The sequence below is a fragment of the Cnephaeus nilssonii genome (assembly GCF_951640355.1).
Source record: "Cnephaeus nilssonii genome assembly, chromosome: 1".
In the NCBI taxonomy this organism is placed as follows: Eukaryota; Metazoa; Chordata; class Mammalia; order Chiroptera; family Vespertilionidae; genus Cnephaeus; species Cnephaeus nilssonii.
Window position 1 is genome coordinate 31894112 of NC_137072.1, and position 24203 is coordinate 31918314.

Sequence of the window (24203 nt, forward strand, 5' to 3'; positions counted from 1 at the left end):
ATGCTCAAATATTTTGTGAGGTGCAACTCTGAGCTGATCCCCACTCCCACAGTTAATAATTCAGTCTTGACTATTGGGTTTACATCCTGCCTTTATCATATATTAAATTCTTACGCATACAAGACTATGTTTCAGTGCACCAAACTTTAATGGTAAGAAGAGAGTGAAATTGGAACTAGAACCAATGTTCACATATCCCTCTTAGTTGGGCGATCATTAAACTTGAGGTCATTTAAGGAAGGTTTATAAAGGGACTAGAGGCCCCATGCACAGGATTCGTGCACTGGTGGGGGCGTGGCCTGTGGGGATCGGCCCACTGTGGGAGCTCTGCTCATCTTGGTCAGCTGAGCAGCTGTGGACCTGCCCTCTGAGCAGCGCTCCCACTATGGGAGCACACTGACTACCAGGGGGCAGCTCCTGTGTTGAGCATCTGTCCCCTGGTGGTCAGTGTGTGTCATAGCGACTGGTCAATCGGTTGGTCTGGTTGTTCCGCCGTTCGGTCACTGGGCTTTTATTATAAAGGATGGCCATGGTTTTGCATGGCTTGACATGACCATCACAAGAAATTCTGCTGTAAACAGAGAATATATCCGAAAGTGAACGTAGGCAGAAATGACTATGCATCAGAAACTGTTAAATGTCCCTAGCCACCCCCAATATCCATTTTCTCCTTCAGGGAGGAGCAACTGGTTAACCAAAATAAACATAAACACTGCTTGGCTGTCCTTGTGGTTGGATGTGGCTGCACCACTACATTCTGTCCAGTGGGAAGTCTGCGGAGTGAATGTGTTCAACTACAAGGTCACCCTTTAGTGGAAGGAACATGCCTTTGTATTTACCCCCAGAGCCACCACCGGGGATCACATAAGCCCTCCGAATATTGAAACAAAAGAGAAGGGAGTTAGGTTCTGCGGTCAGCTCCAGACTAGGACACATAAGAGAGAAATCAGCTTCTGTCTTGTTTACAGTGTAAACTTTACACCATCCTACATAGGGTCCCTGATACTTACCCAATCCCAAATCCCCAAAGATACACCCTAGCCTAGAAGGACTGTGCTCTTTTTTAATAAGTGTGTAATTATGGTGCTTCAGATGGTTACTGTGCAACTCAGTTTTTATCTCAGAAGACTACCAATAATGCCAAATGCTGTCTTTGGTTTATTTTTAAAAAAAAATCACAGTTCACATTAATGCTGACCAATGTGCTTAAACCTGGAGAATGAAGCCCACAGGAAAATGAAAGAGGTCCCCTTCTCTGTGGGGAGTCCAGACTGAGCTTAACCCCTAAAGAACTGAGGGGGAAGCATCTACTATTTTGGCAGTTCCCCAGCTTTAAGGTACAGCAGAATGACCTGCAGGACTTGTCAAAACTCAGCCTGCTGGGCTCCAGCCCCGAGTTTCTGATTTAGTAGATCTGGGGTGATGCCTATTCTGGGGTAATCATTTTTATTTCTAACAAGTTTCCAGGTGATGTGGATGCTGCTGATCCAAGGACTGCACTCTGAGACCAACTGCTTTACGAAAAAGAGGTTTTTGTCTGCGTTGCTTAGAAAGATAAAAGTTGTTCTTTATCAAAAGAAATCTATTATAGGTATACTAGAAAACATAATATTTCTGCAAAATCACTTAAGTGTGGAGAAAGGTTGGTCTTTCTAGAAATAGTTTTGCATTAAATAGTATTTATTAAATAGCTTTACATTCTAGCTTTCCTTATAAAATGCCAGTTACCTCAATTCCATTGTTTCACCCAAGTCAAACTTTACTGTACACCATCTGCCTAAAGTCAGGCCTGCTTGCTCTCCATAAAAGTATGAGTTACGGTACCAAGAGTGTTTCATGTTGTTTTTCATGGTGGAGCCATGCGCTCAGTGGACCTAAATACCTGTAGGAACTATTTTTTCTGGGCCTTGGTGTTCTCAAACACCAAGAGGAGAATGGATTACCTAATCTCCAGGAATTAGGCTCCTCATTCCTAGCGGATAGTTTTTCCTTAGCTTCACTGAGAGAAGAGACTAGCAGATGATTTTTTTATATTGTATCTGCTTATAATTTTAAAAGCCAAATATTCTCTAAGGCAGTGGTCGGCAAACTGTGGCTCGGGAGCCGCATGCGGCTCTTTGGCCCCTTGAGTGTGGCTCTTCCGCAAAATACCACGTGCGGGCACGCGTGTCCAGTGCGAGTGAAACTTCGCGGCCCAGGCGCTGCAGTCGGTTTTCGGCTCTCAAAAGAAATTTCAATCGTTGTACTGTTGATATTTGGCTCTGTTGACTAATGAGTTTGCCGACCACTGCTCTAAGGCTCGTAGAGCCTCCACCCACCCACCCCCATCCCCCCAAAAAAGAATGAAACAACAACACAATCTCCTGCTCTTTTCCTCTTTCTCCATGTCCTGCTCCCCAGGCAATCAATTTCATCTATTTTAGCTGACTGTTTTGGCATTCATCTCCATACCTCTAAATAATACCTTACTTCTTAATTTTTCAGTTTGTGTTATTGTGAGGTAATGCCCTACTAGTCACACCACCACCTACCTATCTCTCTCTCTCTCTCTCTCTCCCCCCCTCTCCCTCCCTCTCTCTCTTTCCCTCCTCCCTTCCTCTTATACCCTTATCCCTCTAATGGATATGATTGCAAGATTATGTCACAGCAGAACCATACAGCATGCTATGATTACTTTTCGTTTTCTTACACAACTTTTCCCTGGTGTTAATGATGGTCTCATTTTCCCCACAGCTTTACTTTTCTATATAATTATCACCCATTCAAATCCAATTTTTCCATCAACTGCCTGACTCTTCTCTAGATAAACTGAGATATATAGGTATTTTGTTAATGTCATCTTGAAGTAATTTCTACCAGGGCCTTCTGTTCTGCTCTAGTCTAGACTAACTGCCTCTGTGCCTGGTACGCAGATGCTATCCCGAGACCTCGCTTCACCTCTTTCTGTGTAAGAGCGCCCCCTTCCTGTGTCCCAGGCCTGCCTAGATCTTGTTTGCTCCCTCCTTTTGATGGAGCACATTCCCCAATAGGTTCCTAAGAGAATATTTAGGTGGAAAACGTATGAAACCTTATATGGTTAAAAAAAGTCTTTAACCTACTCTCACATTTTAACTCATAATTTAGGTAGGTTAAAAACAAATTCTAAGTTAGAAAAACATCCTCTCTCAGAATTTTGACCGTTTTGCTCCACTGTCTTCTGGCTTCCACTGTGGAGAAGTCTTTTGATATTTTGCCACAATGATGTGTCTACTTGGGGCATGGGAGCCCTGAGTGACTTCTTTCAAGATTAAAATTCTTTTGACACTGAAAACTGTGCTTCAGTTCTAGGATATTTTCTTGAATTATTGCTAACATTTCCTCATCCCTGTTTTCTCTGTTGTCCCATTCTAATATTCACTCAATAGTTGGACTTCCTTAATCTCCTTAATTTTCCCTTTTGTTTTCTACCATTTTTTTAAATCTACTATCGAGGATATTGCTCAACTTCTTCCAACTCTTTCATAGAGTTTTACAATTTAATTTCAAAAACCTCTTTCTAAGGACTTCAAAGATGGCAAAGTAGGTCAACGCTGTGCTCCCTTCCTGCCACAACTACATCAAAATTACAGCTAAACCAGAGAACAACCATCACTCAGAACCACCTGAAATCTAGCTGAACAGAACTCCTATAACTAAGGAAATACAGAAGAAGCCATCTAGAGACTAGTAGGAGCGGCAGAGATGGGAAACAGGGTTCTCCCACACCCGCCTGTGGTGGTTAAGAGTCTGGAGAGACTATCTCGGTGCAGAGGTTCCCCGGAGGAACCAGAGGTCCCTGCCCCACACCAGGTTCCCAGCCAGGAGCATGAGATCCCAGAAGAGGATCCCTCCAAACAACTGGCTGTGAAAATCAGCAGGGACTCAATCCAGGTGAGAATGAGGGCTGCTGGCATCCCAGGCATCCTCTTAAAGAGCCAGGCACAGACTCACTCGCTCACAAACACGTACTCTAAGCTCCAGAGAAGGGGCAGTAGCTCAAAGAGCGACTGGGACATACTGGGAGGAACTGAATTGTCTGGCTTCAGAGTGAGGGCTGGAGGGACAGCTCTCTCCCAGACAGAAGCGCAAAATGGTTCCTTTGTTGAGCCCACCCCCCACCACAGCCAGGAAGTGCTGGTGGGCAGAAGTGCCAGGCCCAGAGGCCATTGTTCCTTTGTTGAGCCCGCCTCCTTCCCAAGTCTCCACTGCTGCCGCTCACACACCCCTGAGACACTGCCCCACCCAACTTAGGAACCAGCCAGATCCTCTTTCAGCAGCTATTCCACACAAGCTGCCAGCCCCCATCTGCACTAGACTTTCCTGAAACCTCTCAAAGGTGTACAAATGCCAAACAAGCAATGCCTGGCCTTGGCATGGCCTATACCTCTTTCTAAGCAGCCTCAAGCCTGGCACTAGTGTCAACTCAGTTGGCAGCATAGCCTATCCCAGTTGCCTCCAAACCTGGCACAGGCAGCTACCAACTGCATCCTCTTAAAGAGCCAAGGCACAAACTTTGTAGCTCCTACCAGGTGGCCCCAGGACACAAAAAGGCAATAACTGGCCTCGGTCTGCACCAGAGCCCCCTAAGAAATCCCATAACCAATACACCTGGTGGCTGACTTCAGACCACATCAGAGCACCACTCAACTAGCTCCACAAACAACACACCCCAAGGGTGGACTTGGCAGGCAGCAGAGCCCTACTAAAGCAAATCCCTCTCAGTGGGGTCAGGCCCACACCACAGCTGTCTACTGTAGTCATGACCAGTCTTCACGGCTACTCAGCCTGAGGGTCAATCCCAAAAACTTGCTAACAGCAATCAAGGCTCAACTACAACAGGAATGCACATACAACCCCGGGATACCTTGGCGCACTGGCTCAGGTAACAGGGAGACTACACAACTGGGCCCCTCAGAACACATGCTACACAAGGCCACCCTGCCCAGACTGGGAGACCCTGCAGATCTACCTAATACAGAGAAACAAACACAGGGAGGCAGCCAAAATGAGGAGACAAAGAAACATGTCTCAAATGAAAGAGTAGGACAAAACATCACCAAGAGAACTAAATGGCCCAGCCGGTGTGGCTCAGTGGTTGAGTACTGACCTAGGAACCAGGAGCTCATGGTTCAATTCCCAGTCAGGGCACATGCCCAGGTTGTGGGTCGATCCCCAGTAGGAGGCAGCCAATTGATGATTCTCTCTCATCATTGATGGTTCTACCTCTCTCTCCCTCTCCCTTCCTCCCTGAAATCAATTTAAAATAATTTTTTTTAAAGAACTAAATGAAATGAAGGAAGAAAGCTACCAGATACAGAATTCAAGACACTGGTGATAAGGATACTCAATGAACTTAGGAGAAGACTAGATGAAATCAGTGAGAACTTATATAAAAAGATAGAAACTATTAAAAAGAACCAGTGAGAAATAAGAATACAAGAACTGGACTGAAGAATACATTAGATAAATCAACATTAGATGAGATCAACATCAGATTAGATGAAGCAGAGTATTGAATCTGTAACCTGAAATACAAAGTAATGATAAACATCCAATCGGAACAGCAAAAAGAAAAAAGACATTTAAAAAAATGAAGATAGTTTAAGGGACCTCTGGGACAACATCAAGTATAAAATTCCCATCAGAGGGGTACAAGAAAGAGAAGTGAGAGAGCAAAAAATTGAAACCCTATTTGAAGAAATAATGACAGAAAACTTCCCTAACCTGGTGAAAGAAACAGATATATAAGACCAGGAAGCACAAAGACTCCCAACACATCATAATTAAAATGCCCAATATTAATGACAAAGAAAGAATCTTAGCAGCAAGAGTAAAGCAGTTAGTTACTGACAAGGGAGCTCCCATAAGACTGTCAGCTGGTTTCTCAACAGAAACTTTGTAGGCCAAAAGGGACTGGCACGAAATATTCGAAGTGATGGAAAGCAAGGAAGTACAACCAAGATTACGTACTCTAACCACCAAGGATATCATTTAGAATTGAAGGACAGATAAAGAGCTCCCCCAACCAGAAAAAGCTAAAGGAGTTCATCACCACTAAACTAGTATTATAAGAAATGTCAAAGGGACTTTTTAATGTAGAAGAATAGAAAAGATCAAGACTATAATTAAGCCCTAGCTGGTTTGGTTCAGTGGATAGAGCATCCACCTGGGAACTGAAGGGTCCCAGGTTCAATTCCAGTCAAGGGCACACGCCCAGGATGCGGGCTCGTACAGGAGGCAGCCAATCAATGATTCTCTCTCATCACTGATGTTTGTATCTCTCTCCCTTTCCCTTCCTCTCTGAAATCAGTAAAAAGATATTTTTTTAAAAAGACTATAAATAAAATGGCAATAACTACATGCCTATAATAATTACTTTAAATGTAAATGGATTAAATGCTCCAAGAGATAGAGTGGCTGAATAAACAAACAAACAAAAAAAAACAAGATCCAGACATATGCTTTCAGATTAAAAAAAACAGACCGAAAGTAAGGAGATGGAAAAGATAGTTTATGCAAATGCAAACAAAAAATAAGCTGGGGTGGCAATAGTTATATCAGGCAAAATGAACTTTAAAACAAATGCTATAGCAAGAGGCAAAAATGAGTATTTCACAATGATGAAGGGATTAATCCAATAATGGGATATAATCCTTGTACACACACACTCAACCTAAGAGCACCTAAATATATAAAGCAAACATTAATAGCACTATTTACAATAGCCAAAATACAGAAATAACTTAAGTGTCCATCAATAGAGGACTGGATAAAGAGCATTTGGTACATACATAAAATGGAATATTACTCAGCCATAAAAAATAATAAATATTACCATTTTCAATAACATGGATGGACCTACAGGCTATCATGCTGAGTAAAGTAAGTCAGACAGAGAAAGACAAATACCATGTAAAGTGATTTCACTTACATGTGGACTCTAAAGAATAAAATAAATGAACAAACAAATAGAAACATACTCACTCATAGATGCTGAGAACTGATGTTTGCCAGATAGGAGGAGGGTTTGGAAGCTGGGTGGAAAAGGTAAAGTGATTAAGAAGTACAAATAAGCAGTCAGAGAATAGTCACGGGGATGTAACTAAAGCATTTGGAATATAGTCAATAATATGTATGGTGCCAGGTGGGTACTTAAAAGTATCAGGGGGAATCACTTTGTATATTATTTGAATTTCTAACCATGATGTTGTATACCTGAAACTAATATAATATTGTCAACCGTAGTTGAAAAAAATGTTTACTTTTTTTAAAAAGCTCTTTCTAATTCTCATAATATTCCCTTTCCTGTTCTATTCTATTCCTGTCACATGAATGCAAAATCTTCTATTATATCCTAGAGACAACTGACTTTTTCTTTTTTTAGATTTTTTTTTCTCTCCCTTATAAGAAAAGTTATTTTTCTCTCTTTATAACTTTGGTCTCTACTTTTTATATTAGCTGCCTTCCTCACAAGTCTGATTTTTTGTATTTAAGAGTGGGGAATTAAAAGGCTGATTGGCAGCTCTGAGCACAGGGGTGGAGACTGTTGATCTTGGAGATCAGTGTACCGAAGACCTGCTGGGTCAATCCGAGGGAAGCCCCAATATGAGTGTCTTTAAGTCTTTGCTCTAAGGTTGCTCAAAGTGCACGAAAAGGATTTTCCAATATTCCAGCATATAAAGGCTGGAGATATCTGCCTCCTGTTCACTGGATTAGGATTGAGCATCCTAAGTAGACATAGTCAGTTTCTTCCCTGAGATTAGGCAAGGACAGACTAAAAGAGAGAAACTCTCCCCTGCCCCTTAAACCCAAAGCAATAAAGATGTGTCCAGCTCCAACTTCAGATTTCCACTTAAGAATCAATGAATACTCTTCCTCCCTTCAGCCAGTACTTACTAATATACCATGTTTTCATCTTGATTGTTTACTAGACATAATAAATGTTAAACTCTCATTGTGCAACCGGAGTTTGAAACAAATCATCCAAACTCAGGAGAAAAAGCAAAACTTCAAACTATAATAAAAAGCTACCTTAGCATTAGAAATCATGCCTATCTCCCAAATGTTTACTGCTTAGAAGGTCTCACTCTAGTAAGCCTTATATATTAGTGATAAAAGAAATGCTGCATTTATTTTAAAGTTACCCAATTATCTAGACCTTTCCAACTGATCTGCCTTAAAGGAGCTTAAGAACTCATAATTTTACTAACCAGTAACATACTTGCTACTCTGAAATAGGGAAAGGTTTGCTGTTGCTTGTTGTTGTTTTTGTTTTTTTTTAATATGACTCAAAAAAAGTGAATATTCTCCAACAGAAAATAAAATGTCATGGTCGAAACTAAAAGCTTATGAAATTCCAGACATGCTCTAGCTGCCCTTGGAAATCTAGCCTGTCTAAACCACAGAGAAAACTGCCTCATTTCACACTCCAGGAATTTCAAAATGAGCACGGGACACATAATCTAAGCTAACACCGTTCACAATATTTCACTCAAAATGGAAAATCGCAGAGCATCCTGAAGGATGCACAACCAATTTTTTTTTTTTTTTTACCAAAACCTGATCTCTGACAAATAATTTCTTCCTTCTTCCTAAAAAGCAGCATGCAAATGACAGCCTCTGATCACAAGAGTATCTGTAAGAACCATATTTGTAAATGGCTTTGAAGATGAAACTGCAGTGTTAACTGCCAGCCTCTATTATCAAGGAGAGCTTCCTTCTATTTCTATTCACCCTGTCAGCCAGATCACTCTGCTAATGATGCCTGACTAAGTCATCTCCTCCCCACTCTCACCAGCCAACTCATCCTGTCTAAGAGACAGGCCCTGCCTGATTCCATCATCAAGAAGAGGAACTGATTCTTCGGGGCAACAAGTTCATGGAATTTTGCCATCCTCCATATGCTCGGAGCTTGATTTACCTTGATTAGGACAGCAATTTACGGGCCATTTTTCAACCAGGCTTCATTGGTTTTCACTCTAAATAGATTGAAATCTGACACAAATTGCCACCCCAGCGTAAAAAAATGCTACCTTTTTACAATCAGGTTCATACCTCAGTACTGGGAAATAAGATATGTTGTGGATAATAACCAGTCAAGGAGTACATTCCAGGGCTGGTGGCAGCCTACTGTTCGCACAATAACAAACTGTGTCTTCTAATTCATGGCCTTCACTGTCATCTCTTAACCTCCCAATCAAATGGCATGTATTTCTCCAGAATAGAAGGTGAGCTAAATAAGTCTTTCAAATGGGCAAGGGAAAAATAAGAGCTTTCCATGTTCCGTGCCCCAAACAGAAAACCCAATCCACGCGTAGATTAGCTGTGCACCATCTTGGAAGTCCATTTATGTATTTACTATTTACTTATCCTATCTAATAAAAGAGTAATATGCAAATTGACCATCACTCCAATACACAAGATGGCTGCCCCCATGTGGTCAAAGATGGCTGCCCCCATGTGGACACAAGATGGCTGCCACAAGATGGCCAGCAGGAGAGGGCAGTTGGGAGGGACCAGGCCTGCAAGGGAGGGCAGTTGTGGGCGATCAAGCCTGCAGGGGAGGGCAGTTAGGGATGACCAGGCCTGCAGGGGAGGGCAGTTAAGTGTGAGCAGGCCTGCAAGGGAGGGCAGTTAGGGTCCAAGAGGCTGGCAGTGGAGCGTTTAGGCATCAATCAGGCTGGCAGGGGAGTGGTTAGGAGGTGATCAGGCTGGCAGGCAGAAATGGTTAGGGGCAATCAGGAAGGCAGGCAGGCAAGCAGTTGGGAGCCAGCAGTCCTGGATTGTGAGAGGGATCCCAGATTGGAGAGGGTGCAGGCTGGGCTGAGGGACACCCCCCCATGCACAAATTTTGTGCACCGGGCCTCTAGTTTACTATAAAGTAGGATGAAGCCTTGAAATTCCCAACTGAATCCTTTTAGGTGTTTAAATAATAGATATACCCATAAAATTAGGCATAAGTCAAATTTTATAAATTATATCATTTAACTGCATGAAAGAAATTTACTCTGGTGGAATCTAACTGACAATCATGCAAAATCAATTAAAAACACCCTAATTTACTATGGTTAGTAAAGAGCATGGGACATGTAACAAACCCAGCAGGGGGTGGCAGAAGATCTGCATTTATATTATAATATAACTAGCACTTACAGAATATGCTCTTGGCCTTTTAGCCACCGCAAGCAACATTGTTCTCATCTGAAAACCACATCAACTTCTCTGGAAGCCTTGTGAAGTCTCACCTCCCACTCAAACATTGCTGGGAATCTGGGTTTTCACTGACTTTCTTTGTTAAAACTAAGTGTGTCTAGTAGGGAAGAATAATATGGCATCCACTCAAATGGTAGAGACTTGAGAAAGGAAATAGTCACATGGTCTGAGCTGAATCCCAAAAGCTTTCATGAAGGAGGTGAGTTGGGCCCAAAATGCCTGGCTGGCTACTCAAAGACTTAATCAAATCAAGTGCAGAGAGCCACTCTGGTTCATAGCAGCAGAGGACTGAAAAGGGGAAGAGGGTGCCCTGTGCTTTACAGCTAGCTGGGAGGAAGAAGGCATATTTAAGTTAGTTTTAAAGACAATGAATGACAAGGGCCAAAACTCCAGGCTCCAAGTATCCCGTTACACCCCCTAGAGCCATTCTCCTGCCTGCAAACAGAACATCAGCCTGGAGAACCATGACTGGTCTGTTTGATTCAGTATGTTTGAATAGTGCCATAAAGAATGGACCAGAGAAGAGACCAGCAGAGAAATACTGAAGTTGCTCCACATCCATCAGTTTTTATTTAAACGACAGCATCCAACTGTTGATATCTCCTTACCGAAAATCAGAGGAGCACACTCGGCAGGGATTGGCTAGGCCAGTTGTGAGGCCCTGAATCATCTCAGAAACATCAGCTTCACAATGAACCATCCCCAGCTGCATTCTGCCTAGCTTTGTTTCTATTTAAGTAGCACATGATTGTTACTGCTTCTCAGAACACTCTGGGCCTGACTTACAGCCTCCTCTCTCCCCTCTACTCAGCTAGAAAGCTCTCCCTTATGAAATGCCCGAATAAAGCATCAATTCCTACAGAATCTCACCTGCCATCAAATAAGTATCTGAAAAATCACCCACAAATAAACAAGAATCAAAAAACCTGGGAGGGAAGTTTCTCACACACACATCTTTTACATACTCGGAACTTTAAAATCCTCTTAATTAGATCAAGTAGAAAATGAAAGCTGTGAATTGCAAAGGAGATGAACCAAGACAAAATGTGCAAGGATGAGGGCTGCAGAGTTCAATGATGTATATCAGGTTGACATGTTGGTGGAAATCTTAGCAAATCAACCTTTGGCCAAAGGAGCTACATAGGATGCAGCCTATAACCTTCAACAATGTACAGCTAGAAGTTAGAGTAGTGATTTTACATCTGTTGCTTGCTCATCTATATATATAAAAAGCCAGCAACCGGAATGCTATAACAACCAGAACAACCGGTCCCTATGACGCCCAGTGCGTTCAGCGAACCTACCCAATGGGGGGGTGGGGCCAGCCAGCCAACTTCCTGCGGCCCCTCCCCCCAGCCGACCCCACCCCGGATCAGGGATGGAGGGTGGGGCTGGCAGCCAACCTCCCATAGCCCCTCACCCTGGCTGGACTCACCCCCAATCGGCCCCCCCACCCCAATCAGGGGTGGGGCCCACCAGCCAATCACCTGCAGCCCCTCCCCCCAGCCAGCTCCACCCCCAATCACCCCACACAAACCAATTGTGGGTGGGGCTGGCCAGCCAACCTCCCATGGCCCCTCCCCTGGCCGCTGACCCCCAATCAGCCCCCCATCCCATTCGGGGACGGGGACGGATGGCCCACCATCCACAGCCCCTCCCCACTGTTGGCCCAGCCCTGATCAGGCCCCAATCAGGGTGGTCCAGCCAGCCAACCTCCCACCGGACCCCACCCATGCATAAATTTGTGCACTGGGCCTCTAGTCCTATATAATAAAAGGCTAATATGCAAATTGACCTAACGGCAGAATGACCGGTCACTATGATGCGCACTGACCACCAGGGAGCAGACGCTCAATGCAGAAGCTGCCCCCTGGTGGTCAGAGTGCTCCCAAAGGGGAGCACCACTCAGCCAGAAGCCAGGCTCACAGCGCTAAGGATGTGCAACTGCCCACTCCCAGGGGGAAAGCGGGCCTAAGCTGTCAGTCGGACATCCCCTGAGAGCTCTTGGACTGTGAGAGGGCACAGGCCAGGCTGAGGGCCCCCCCCCCCGAGTGCACAAATTTCATACACCAGGCCTCTAGTTGACAAATAAGACTATGTATTACAGAAGAATAAGTATGATTAAAAGCAGATGAAGTTTAAGCGAGATAATATCAGCAATGATATTAATGCCCAAGCAGCATGGCTCAGTGGTTGAGTGTCGTCCATGAACTAGGAGGTCAGGCTTCGATTCCAGGTCAGGGCACATGCCCGGGTTGTAGACTCGATCCTTAGTGTGGGGCATGCAGGAGGCAGCCGGATCAATGACTCCCTCTCATCATTGATGTTTCTATCTCTCTATCCCTCTCCATTCCTCTCTGAAACCAATAAAAATACTTTTAAAAGAACACAATGATATTAATTAATAAAACAAGTAGACTATCTGGAAAAGTGAACATTTGCCCTCAGGAGTTATCATTGTTCTCATGATCTCTGGCCTCCTGTTCACATGTGTGCAGGTAAACTATTATTTCCAGGTAAGTCTCTTCTTCCTCTCAGGCATCTCCATTCCAAGGTGCCTCTTTCCTACTTCTCTGCCCTCGGAGAGGCAAATCCAGTTTCTTGCCTACAGAAATGCATGCAAACCCTTCAGTAATCCAACCTAAGTTTTGTTAGTATGCTTTTCCCTCCATCCCCCTTGACGTTTCCTGTCCCTACCTCCATTCATTTTATGAACGTTCTCCAAGCTCTCCACAATGCCTGAGAAGCAATGCATCTCTTTCAGAGAGAGCTCCAACTGGACGCTGTTTTGAGCATTCTTTTATGAATCTCTGTCTTTTTTAATTGAAGAACTGCAACCTATGCTATGCACCAAGAGGTTTCCATTTATATCAAATGACAGATCCCCTTTTCTGAAGCATGCCCGGTGAGTATTTTTGCTTAGTACATAGACAAAATGACTATTACTGAGTATATAACATTAAAAAAAGAAAACACCCAGAGGGAAACATCCTTTCCAACGTGGAGATGGGGGAAAAGAAAAATGACTGCAAGTGCAAATGCTTCTCTGCAACCGTCCGTGAAGCATGGACCTTATACAAGTCAGAGAGACTTTTTGCTCTCACAAAAAGATAGCATATTTGTCACAAAGCTGCATGTCTTTTACCTTATAAAGCAGGTTTTTAAGATACATTTGTACCCAGCAAGAATTCTATCCTGCCAGATTCATCACAGGAAAAATCGAAACGGGAGGTTGAAGACTGAAGGAAAGTGACTTAGCCAAGGTCAGAGGAAACGGAAGAGCCACTGGTTCACTCTAACCATCAGACTATAGTGCACTCTAACCATCTACCCCATACTTAGTGCACTTTCTAATATAATGCCAAAGCCAATTTCTATAAAAAGTCAGTACTTCGATTTGGCAAAACTTTACTTTTTCTCCTGTGCTTTAAAGGAAGTGAAATTAATTTTTCTGCTTAAAGACTGAAGATCTGACTTGCCAGCTTCAAACTTAACCGGGGGAGGAGTCTGCAACCAGCTGATGAGCCCAAAAGGGGCACAAGACCGACATTGCTTAGTTAGGTCACCCACAGAGGGCAGCTTCGAGGGTCTGTCTGCAGTTTTCTACAAAAGAATAAAATCTATACTAATAAAAGAGTAATATGCTAATTAGACTGGGAGACCTTCCGGACGTCCTTCCAGACAAAGCCATGGTGCCAGGGCCGAGGCAGAGGCAGTTAGGGGCAATCAGGCCAGGAGGGGAGGGCTGTTGGGGGTTATCAGGCTGGCAGTTGGGGGCAGTTGAGAGCGATCAGGCCGGCAGGGGGGGCGGGCAGTTGGGGGCAAGCAGGCTGGTAGGGGGGGGCAGTTGGGGGCTAGCAGGCTGGTGAGGGGGCAGTTGTGGGTGAGCAGGTCAGCATGGGGGACAGTTGGGGGTGAGCAGGCCGGCAGGCAGAGTGGTTGGGGCAATCAGGCAGGCAGGTGAGCGGTTAGGAGCCAGTGGTCCCAGGCTGGGCTGAGGGACACCCTCCATCCCCCCTAGCCCCCAGCAAACAATTTTCATGCACCGGGCCACTAGTAATCTAATAAAAGCCAAAAATCTTAAGGTTAATCTAAAAGACTATGCTCATCAGTGGCCAAAACTATTTAGAAGGGGAAATCCTAGCTCTCCTCCTCAGCTGTCTATAGTATCTTTTTGTTTTTTCCACTCTTCACTTCTTCCACACTTGAGAACATTTAAAACTTATTCTCACCTACATTAGTGTGGTAGCCTCTCTCACAGAGGAGGAAAGAAAAGGTAACTGATTTATATGAAAACCAATTATTCTTTTTAATTAAGATGAAATTTCAGAAATTCAACCTTTTCCAAATTTTTAATGGTCAATTTGCATGATAGTGAACAGCTTTCTATACCAACACTGAATATTTCCACTTCTCCATTTAAAAACAGTGATTTAAGCTTCCTTTAAAAGCTCTGCTCTCCCATGGCCATCTGAACTAAATGCAAAAAGAAAATGCTCTAGTCTTACTTAATTTCAAATTATAAAGAAAAAAAAAACTTTTTGTCTGATCCAGTATAACCTCTCCAAAGACTCAATCTCCTTATCAATAAAATAAAGATAATGGCACTCAACTGCAAAGTATAAATAAGAGAATGCAGTTACAGCAGCAGGCACAGTGACCACTACATGACCACTACACCATAGCTACAGTTTCATGACAGTGTAAGGCTAGGAGTTACTCAGGCCCTCTAAAGTCCCATTCTCCTCATGAGTGAAATGGGGTGATAACACTCGCATCAAGTAATGAAATACAAAGCAATAAGAGTGACTGGCAAACAGTAGATATTTAAATAAGCAATTATTTTTCTTTAACATTATTCGAAGTAAATAGGTAATTCCAAAATCCAATTAATACCACAATCCCTTTACCCTTAATCCCTAGACCTACAGATCCAAGCATCCAGTTTTTAAATGAGCACGTATTTAAATTACATTGAAAATAAGACTTTGTAGAAACTTGCACTTAGAATTTCAGACTCTTGTATTATACCTTAAAGTGCTGCCATTCACACTTCAGTTTTTACCAAAATGGAAAACAACAGCAGCAACTTGCCAAATGTAGGAGAAGGTAGAGAGGGTATGCTTTAGTAAGTCTTTATAAGATCTTTGCTTAGCCAATAAAACTTCAGAGGAGGGAAAAAAATCACAGAATAAAAATCTGTCCCATCTTTCCGTGTCCCACCAGCTCCAAATCCCTCTTCCATAGTCACAACTGATGACATCATTTGCCCTACTTTGCAGAATTCACCAAATGCTTTAACAAGCACTGTGTCTACCAAAATGTGTCCTTTTTGTTTTTAGTTAAATCAAAAAGAATGAAACCAAAAAGCACAATGGATTCTTTCTTTCATCACTGTCAAAGACATCTATCTTATCACAAGAATGGAAACCTAAGTGACAAGAAAATAAAACTTTTTTATTAGTGAGTGTCATCTTATCAACACAAGAGATCCCAACTTCAACACAGCCAACACTTGTGTTAGCCAGCAAGATCATTTTTCTTATGAACCGTCCCAGGACATTCCCAGTCTTACAAAGAGAGGAAATACTGCTTAGTGGCCCAACATAACGAGGGGAAATGGAAAATGGAAGGTCAGCCCCGATTCTTTCACTCACTGGGTAACCAGGAGGCTATAGTCATTCACCCAAACTACAAATATGAGTGAATGAGGTCCACTTATTCACGCTGTTGGGGAGGCTGGGGTACAGAGGGCTATATGGAAAGGTCCTTCTAGTCCTAGCAAAGAATAGAGCAAACTCAATCAGGTATTCTTTATGGCTTGTATTCAAAGACATGCTTACCTAACCGGGTCCATGCCATTACTGGGGTTATTTGTGAAGTTCACATTTGTGTATGCCTCAATCTTCTCTAAGCCTCTCCCTTTCCAGAGCAGGAAAGAACACATAACCCCACATGGAGCTTAAGTCATTTAACAACAACAGCACTTCTGCATAGTGAACTACAACCCACTATTTCACAAATATCATCCCCAGCCACTGTCAACCGACATCATAGTGTTTTCACTATACTTTGCAGACAGGAGCCCAAAAGATGAGTCATTTTCCATGCCTGCATAGATGCTGAATCACAGAATTTCCCCCCAAGAGAAGCACGAAGATCTTTGAATGAGATTCCAGTCCAATGCACTCCTTTTGTAGATAAGGAAATGAGGCTCAGAAAGCTGGCACATTGGTCCTATGTCACACAGCTAGACAGAAACATCCCTGAAGCCAGAAGCCGCGCCTGCTGATTCTGTCTTCTCTCTTCCTCTGTGAGGAATCTTCCTTACAAAATAGAGTTGTTAGATCCTGGATCACCACACTGAATGCACAGGTTGACTTTCTGGTTGATTGTGACAAGCATAATTTTCTTAAATTTTTTATTGGTAAAATGGGGACAATTAAGTTGTTTGGACCCTCAGAAACAAGATACCTACTAAGAATGGCTCCTGGTGGCTAACGGGACTTAAATTTTTAAAAAGAGAGCCCAGTAGCCATTTCTACACAGGAGCCCCTCACACAAACTGCAGTTCAAGGAGAAGCCTGCATTGAACTACCTGCCTACTGTTTCTGCCTTCTGAGCCAGCCCTTATAAAGGAGTTCCTGGAATCCTATTTCAACCAGTAGGACTGAAGCTTTTCCCATCCAATCTTAGCTCCACAGCTATATTCCCCATCAGCTTTGATACGGACCAATCAGAGCAGCTCTGTTCCAACCAATCAGGACAGTGTGTTTTGTACCAATCAAACTTTATTTGGAGCCCTCATTTGCATTAGGATGGACCAGGGGCCTGGGGATTTTTTTTTTTTTTTCCCATGTTTAAGTCAACTCTCCTTTGGCTCTGGAAGTGCAAGTTTCCTTTCCACATAAGACTGTTTTCCTGCTGAGTTGAAACACCAAAGATGGTTTGCTGACCTCAGCAAAGCAGACCAGATCAGCAAGGAGCAGGGCAGAGCAGAGGTGTCTAACAGGAGGGGCCTAGCCCCAGGATTGCCTCCTACCCCTGATGTTTTCACAGCCAGCTGTATCATAATTGAACTGTTTGGCATGGAATAAAGTTTCCTTCTTCACTGAACCTCAGTTTGGGGATTCCTATTGTCACCAATGACATGACATCAGTGGACACTGACAGTTGCTACCAGAGTGATGTAGATGTACTGGTAAGAACAGTTACAAAAAACACACACAAAATATGTCTTGAATTATGGATTCTAATTTCATTTTGGTACAAGAAACTCTTACAAATTCTTTATGATCACTACACTGCTAAGTGAACTCCAAATATTCCAAATATTGAAATACTAAGAAAGAGATGTCCAAATTTATAATACTGTAACTGGAAGTAATTCAAATCCCACTATGGGCCAATTTTGTTTAAATTACTGAAGAAAAGAATTATTTCACTTTGATAACCTGACAAAAACTTTAAGGCTTAAGAACAAACCCTACAGAGTCTGCAGTTTCATTACACATGCTTCTTAAATCCCAAAAGCACTGTATCAATGAAATGGAACCTTCATTCACTTACTGCTCAGCGACAGCATCACCCAGCATTTCTTCTCAGGTGGGGCAAGTCCTTTGGGGACACTGGCATAGAGAGAAAGGTGGGAAATGCCACTTCAGCTGGAGTGGCAGAAATGGGATTTGATGAAATGGTTCAATACTCCCAGGGCAGCAAAGGAAGGTCAGTGATAAAAGAGAATAGAGAGGATAGGCCAATCCTGAGATCACTAAGGCTTTTTCTACTTTCTTCAGGAACTTAGGCTGACTTCTTTTTGTTAAGTCAAGAATCATGAAGCTAGTTGTTGATACCTAAAACATTTTTAAAAAAATTCGTCCATAGTTTCTGCAAGAAAACACGAAGAGGAAAAGCTCTCTCACAAATGACCCATCATTATTGAAATTCATGTCCCAACAGCGATGGCCTGTTTGAGGTTCCTGGTGCAGGCATACTAATGAGAAATGAGAAATTCATCAGTTCTCATGCCAGCAGGTCTCAGCCGTCACTTCTAGAACAACAGGCTTCAAAACTGGGTGGTTGGTGGCACTCTTCTCTAGAGTGGGGGCCACTGAATCGCCCTGCCACTGGCAAGTAAGTGGTTTACCCTGGCCCAGGAAGTTCTGCCCACAGTACAAACTTCGGCAGGGGACTACAGGGTTTCTGGTGTGCATGGGGGGTGCCCCTGTGTCTCCTCAGCTCTTTCAGGCAGGCAGCTTGGTAAGCTAAGGTAAGAAGATCTGAGACAGCACTAGTATTTATGGAAGAGAGGAAGTAACGTGTGCAAATATAATGCTTAGCAGGCAAAAAGTGGCAGATCTCCTATCTCAAAGGATAGCCTGGCCAACAACAATTCCTTCTGACCATCGAGGCTTCTTTCCTCCCCCGACTTAACCCGCTCAATCTCATTCCACCCCTGACTGCCTCCCCAAGAAATGAGGCCGAATTTAAGCCTGCTTTTGCGTGTTCTCCAACCTGGTAAAACATGGATCCATTTGCTCTGTGTAGTCACGCCAATTGATCCCCCAGGTCCCTTGGCTATGGCGCACGATCGGAGAGGTGAGAGAAAGTGGAGGGCAGTGGCGATGGACCCGGATTCAGAGGAGGTTTCCCTTCCTTGAATACTGTTTCCCACCGGATCCGCCACAAGAGCGCCGCTGGAGCCGACAAAACGTAGCGCAGGACGCCGGTCTCCGGGGCCTGGGCCGGGAGCCCAAGACCCTGCTACGCGCCCGCAGGGTCCGGGGAGGCAAAGCAGAGGACGCTCCGGGTGAGGAGTCTGACTGCTGCACCGAAAGGGGAACGAGCCTCCGCACGGCCAGTCCCGGGCGCCCTGCCTTTCCCGGAATCCCACCCAACTCCAGAAACCCACAGATCTCGAAAATTCCGAAAGCGAAACTGCAAGCAGGTCTCCATAAGTTTGGGAACCGTCCCCCAGGCTTCCTGGCATTCTCTCTGCACTCCCCACACCACAAATGCCATCAAAGACAGGCGACCCTGGGGGTGGCGACCGCTCCCGCAAGGCCACCCTCCATGTCCCCGCGGCACCTCCCTGGGCTTTTTACTGTTAAAGGTCCCCAGCCCCAGGCCGACTGTGTCCCCAGTCTCCCTGCCCGCCCCGGGGTACAGGGCGGTGGTCAGCCAGGCTCCTCCTGCTCCTCCCCCACAATAAAGGGAAACTTGGGCTCTTCGAAATCCTGTGGAATGTTCTTCGTAATCGGTTGTACATTCGCTTCCAAGGCAAAGCTAGGTGCAAAAATCGCAGGTTTCCAGGCGCTGGGGGGGGGGGGGGGGGGGATTGTGCGCTTGTCAGCGGCGACGTCAGGAGGAGGAGGGGAAGGGTTCCCGACTGAAACTGCAGTTTACAGGCACAGAGCCATCTTCCACTTCATCGAAGCCCACGGGAGAGCTGTCCCCGAGAGGACGCACGGCCAGCGCCGGCTGGAAGCCCTGGGGACGCGCCGCGCGCTCGGCCCCAGGAGGCGGAAGGCGTCTTTGCTCAAGTGTTGCCCGTCGCGTATCCTAGCTTCCCACGTGGGAGGGAAAATCTGCCTCAGGGTCTCCAAACCTAGTGACGCTTAACCCTGACCCTCCCACACATACACACGGGACACCGCGAGAGACAGGACTCGGCTCGGTATCTCAGTGGAGAGGACGAGATGATCCTATCGATTCCCCCCCATAAGCCCCTGCAAATGCCCAAAGACCCCGTTACTGCGTTAACTACAAACCTAGACAACACTGTGATTTAAAAACGTCTCCGTGCACTTGGCAGATGTGCCATCAGGTTCACAGGTGCAGAGAACATGGGCATGCCATCGCCAGGCTCCGGGGACCGTGCGCGGCAGCCGCTTGGCCCGGGTCCCCCGGGTCCCTCTCGCAGCCGCTGCCGCGGAAACCTCCGCTGGGCGGCTGCGTCCAGGCCACTGGCGACCCCTGTTGGGGACCTCTGTTTACAGCCAAGCGAGCTCGGGTTTGCTTGCTTTCCCTCGGGCTCCCCTTACAGGCTCCGACTTCGACCCCAAACTCCAGTTCCAGACCCACCCGGCCACGGAGGCCAGCCTTTCTCAGGCACCTCGCCGCCTACTCAAACCCCAAGGCGACAGCCCCGCCCGCTAGCTGGGAGGACGCCTCTCTCCAATCGAGCCCTCCAGGAGCCGGACCCGGGCTAGAGACACTTTCTTCAGAGATTTCCCCCATCCCCCACCTTCCTTAGAGCGCAATACCAGAGCAACTCCTTGCCACGACCGCCTCGACCCTACACGCTTTTTTGGCGGAGGTCCCAGTGCCCCGGCTTTTCTGCCGCTTCACTTTCACCCTCCCCACGCCGCGGGCGCGGGCCCCTCGCCTCCCCACCCCTCCGCGGCGCGAAGCGTAGCAGGAGCCACTGCGAAGTGCAGCGCGCCCCCATGCATGCACACACAAAACCCCACAGGCTTCTGCAGCCCAGATGCACCCAATACCCTGGACCTTTTAATAAGTGCTCCTAAGTAGCACCTTCTCGCTCCACCTACTCCGAAGCTTCACCGCACAAGATCCAGCAAACAGAGAGAAAGCGAGCGCGAGAGCTCGTCTCACAAAAAGCCGAAATAAATCATTCCTTCTTCCCTCATGTATTTTGCACCACGTGTCAGCAGTTTGTCACGTCAAATCATGGCAGGATCTGGTTCCAAGATGCACGCACACACACATTCGGGGCGGGTCTCTTTGACATCACCACCACCACCACCCCCCACCCCCACCACCCCCCCACCTCCGCAACCGCACACACAGGTATGCACACAGATCCAGAAGCACACAGCCCGTGTGCTCGAAGGCCCCAGTCCCGGCCAGCGACGCCCCTTTCCCCTCGAGCAATGGACTAGACACGCAGACTTTGACCACGGAAAAAACGAAGGCAGCTCATTTCCTCTCCTTTGCCCCACTTAATTCGCTAAAGCAGCTCCTGGAGTAGCCAACGAAAGTAGAAACTAAGGGAAGGCAACTCCAGTGGCGTTTTTTCCCACTTCAAAACCTTTATTTTCAGTTTTTAAAAGCCACCTTAGCCCGCCATATTGGAACTGGCACGGTTCCTAAAGACTCCTTCCCCGCAGCTGTAGCGCTTCCCAGAAAACACAAGTACCGATCGGGCTCCGGACGCAAGTCCGGCCGCTGCGAACCAACCACTCCCCACTCCCAAGGCTCTCCCTCCCGCGTCTTAATCCCCTCCTGCCCCCCGGGGTCAAAGTCAATAAATACATCTAGCAGTTCCTACAGTTGTTGTTTTTGGCGGATTTTACACACACACACACACACATACACACACACACACACTAAAAAAAAATAACTCCAAGGCCAGATCAGGTTAGTAATTTTGAAAGGAGGTCATATGAAAGTAGACAACAGGAAAGCCCCAAGTGACAGGATATTACTTTAAAGAGAAAGAAAAAAAAAAGAACAAAAAGATCATCCACGCCGGAACACGCTCCAAAACTACTACTGACAATTTCATTTCAGCTGCACAGGCAAATGTTTCCAAGGGGGCGATCCCGAATGTGTACCGATTTTTCACCCCCCTGGATGGTTGGTCTCCAGTCCTCACCCCACCATCCCCCTCCCCCCAACACACACACACACACACACTAGAGAGAGAGAGAGAGAGAGAGAGAGAGAGAGAGAGACCCCAGCGAGGAGCTCAGGGGAACAAGGGCGGCTGCGTCGCTAAAAGGAGCGCAAATGAGGAAGGTGGGCGGCGGAAGGGGACAGCCAGCACCCGGGGAGGAGGGTACTTTGCAACTACGGACTGACTCCCGGAAGGCCGGGGTTTTCAAAGCCGAGGGGCGATGGAAAAGAGCACAGAGGAAGCAAAAATGACAACCCGGAGCGCAGAGCGGAGTTTGGGGCTCTGCTCAAGTGCTGTCGCTTTCTCCTCCAGCCTTTCTCTTTCGCTCCTCTCCCTCAGCCCCCCGCGCCCCCCCTCCTCCACCCGCCTACCCCAGGCTGGATGGAGCTTCCCTTTTTTTCTAAGCCAAAAAAAAAAAAAAAAAACTGGCCGGCGCACTCAACCTGCGGGCCGGAGGTCTGCCGGCGGGGCGCGCTGGGCGCGGGGACAGCGGCCGGCGCAGTGTCCTACCTGGTGAAGTTCGTCCTCCCTCCGGCGTGGACCAAGGCCCCGGGCGCCGCCGGCGAGGACACCGGCCTGGCTCGCAGGCTCTGCCGGGCTCCCGCTCGCTCAGCCCCGCTTGCTCCCAGCCCGCCGCCTCCCTCGCGCGCCCGCTTCGGTCCTCCGACTCCCACTACAGCCTCATTCCAATATGGCATCCTCTCTGTGCGCATGCCCGGCACTCTTTTTTAAGATTATTATTTTGTGTGTACGCGGCGAACTCCTTCAACGACCTTTTCCAGCGCTTGCTGGTTGTCTTAAACCCATTAGCCCGCGGGACATTCTCGACTCCTTCCTCGGCCCCCGCGCCTGGCACACCACACGCAGCGCCCTGGCACACTTCACGCTCACGCGGCCCCCTCTCAGCCCGCTCCCCTTCCTCCTTCCCTGGAGCTCCCTCCATACACAATCTGCAGAAAGTTCACATTACAGGCTTTTCCGCAAACCCGTCGGCAGGGAAATCTGGGCACACTCCGCGTCTCACTGGACAGTAGGTTTTCGCGGTTTGCAATCCCTCTGCCGACCAAAGGCTCGCGCCAACTTGCGCTTTATCCGCCGACGACTCGTTAGGACCGGAGTGAAATTCAATGCTCTAAGCCACCTTTGCCCCGCCCACTGCGCCCCACCCAGCAATTAAATTGAGCCTTTTCTATGGAAATTAAAATATTTCCTCTAGACCCAAAGGGTTGGCTGCAGGGGGCCCGGGAGAGGTTTTCCAGTTGGGGCTGCTCGGGGGAGCTTGCTGCTGCGATCTACCGGGGCTGGGCAGGGCGCAGGTAACAAGGGTCGCCACGGCGTCTCCTGGGGCAGTGCCCAGGCCTGGGTGCCCGAAGAGGGCACCTGGCCTGGGGTGGCTGTTGTGGGGCGGAAAGGAGTCCTGCCAGAGTTCTCGTGGCCCTTGGCGACTCTTGGAGTGAATAGGAGGCAGCGCGGCCGGGAGCAAGGCAGGCTGTCCAGCCGCCGTGTGCGGGTCCGCGGGCTCCTTGCCCGGGGCAGGGGAAGAGGACAAAGAGGATCTTCCAGGACCTAAGGCGCAATGGCTGGGCAAAGAATGAACGAAATATTCCCAAATTCGGGAAAGCTGGTGACGCCGAGGGGGCAAGAAAGAGAACTTCCGAAGGTGGGCTTCGCTGTACTGAAGAGTGAGACCACGCTGGTTGGGGGCTGTAATTTATTTCCCTGAGAAATAGAAAACCGATACGTTTCTTGGATGGGAGGGGAGGAGTTGCTCTATTGCCCCAGGGGATAAAGTTACCCCAGTCTCCCAATCCTGTGTACGACCTCTTTCCTACGAACCCCGAACCCCTCGTGCAGGCCCCAGAGGTTCAAGAGGACCCCACGGCCCCGGCTCCTGGGTGTTCACAGCTCCTCCCACCCTTCAGCGCCCCGCCACCCTAGCAAGTCCTGGAAGACCAGGAAGCTCCAGCAGGTGAGATCGTTGGAGGAGAGGATGCTCGGAAGGGCGAGGGACAGGGGAGGGACCCTGAAATGGATTCAGCGAGGCAGTCTGGCCCGTGCACAGGACCCGCGGGAGTCCTGCCACGTGGGTTCTTTCCCCGACATCGCGGCCCCTGATGATCTAGGAGAGCCACGGGAGGAACATGCCTGGAAGCGGCTCTCGTCAAGCCACAAAGTCTGGGGATCCTCTGCTCGGACAAGGACCTCCAAGCTACGGAGATCCTGGGCGGGAGTCCGAGGCAGGGAGACCCCGCGCACTTATGTCTCGGAGAGCGCGTCACGATGTATAAAACGCCTTCCTGTAACACGCACCTCTGAGGTGGCACCTTGAGTC

The 24203-nt window shown here is 47.0% G+C and overlaps 1 protein-coding gene across 7 annotated transcripts in view; it reads right to left on the reverse strand.

Annotated features, from left to right (window-relative positions):
• Positions 1–22935, reverse strand: part of SFMBT2 (Scm like with four mbt domains 2) — a 226563-nt gene extending 203628 nt beyond the window's left edge. For 3 of the 7 annotated variants that reach the window (XM_079778893.1, XM_079778892.1, XM_079778897.1), the window contains exon 1: positions 18745–19245. In XM_079778893.1, the coding sequence (XP_079635019.1) occupies positions 18745–19219 (475 nt within the window). In that variant the 5' untranslated portion in view covers positions 19220–19245. Of the gene's footprint in view, positions 1–18744; positions 19246–20766; positions 20906–22381; positions 22553–22841 lie in introns of those variants that run through there. The other 4 variants (XM_079778896.1, XM_079778894.1, XM_079778898.1 and 1 more) reach the window with 4 other exon arrangements.
• Between the last annotated feature and the right edge of the window lie 1268 nt (positions 22936–24203).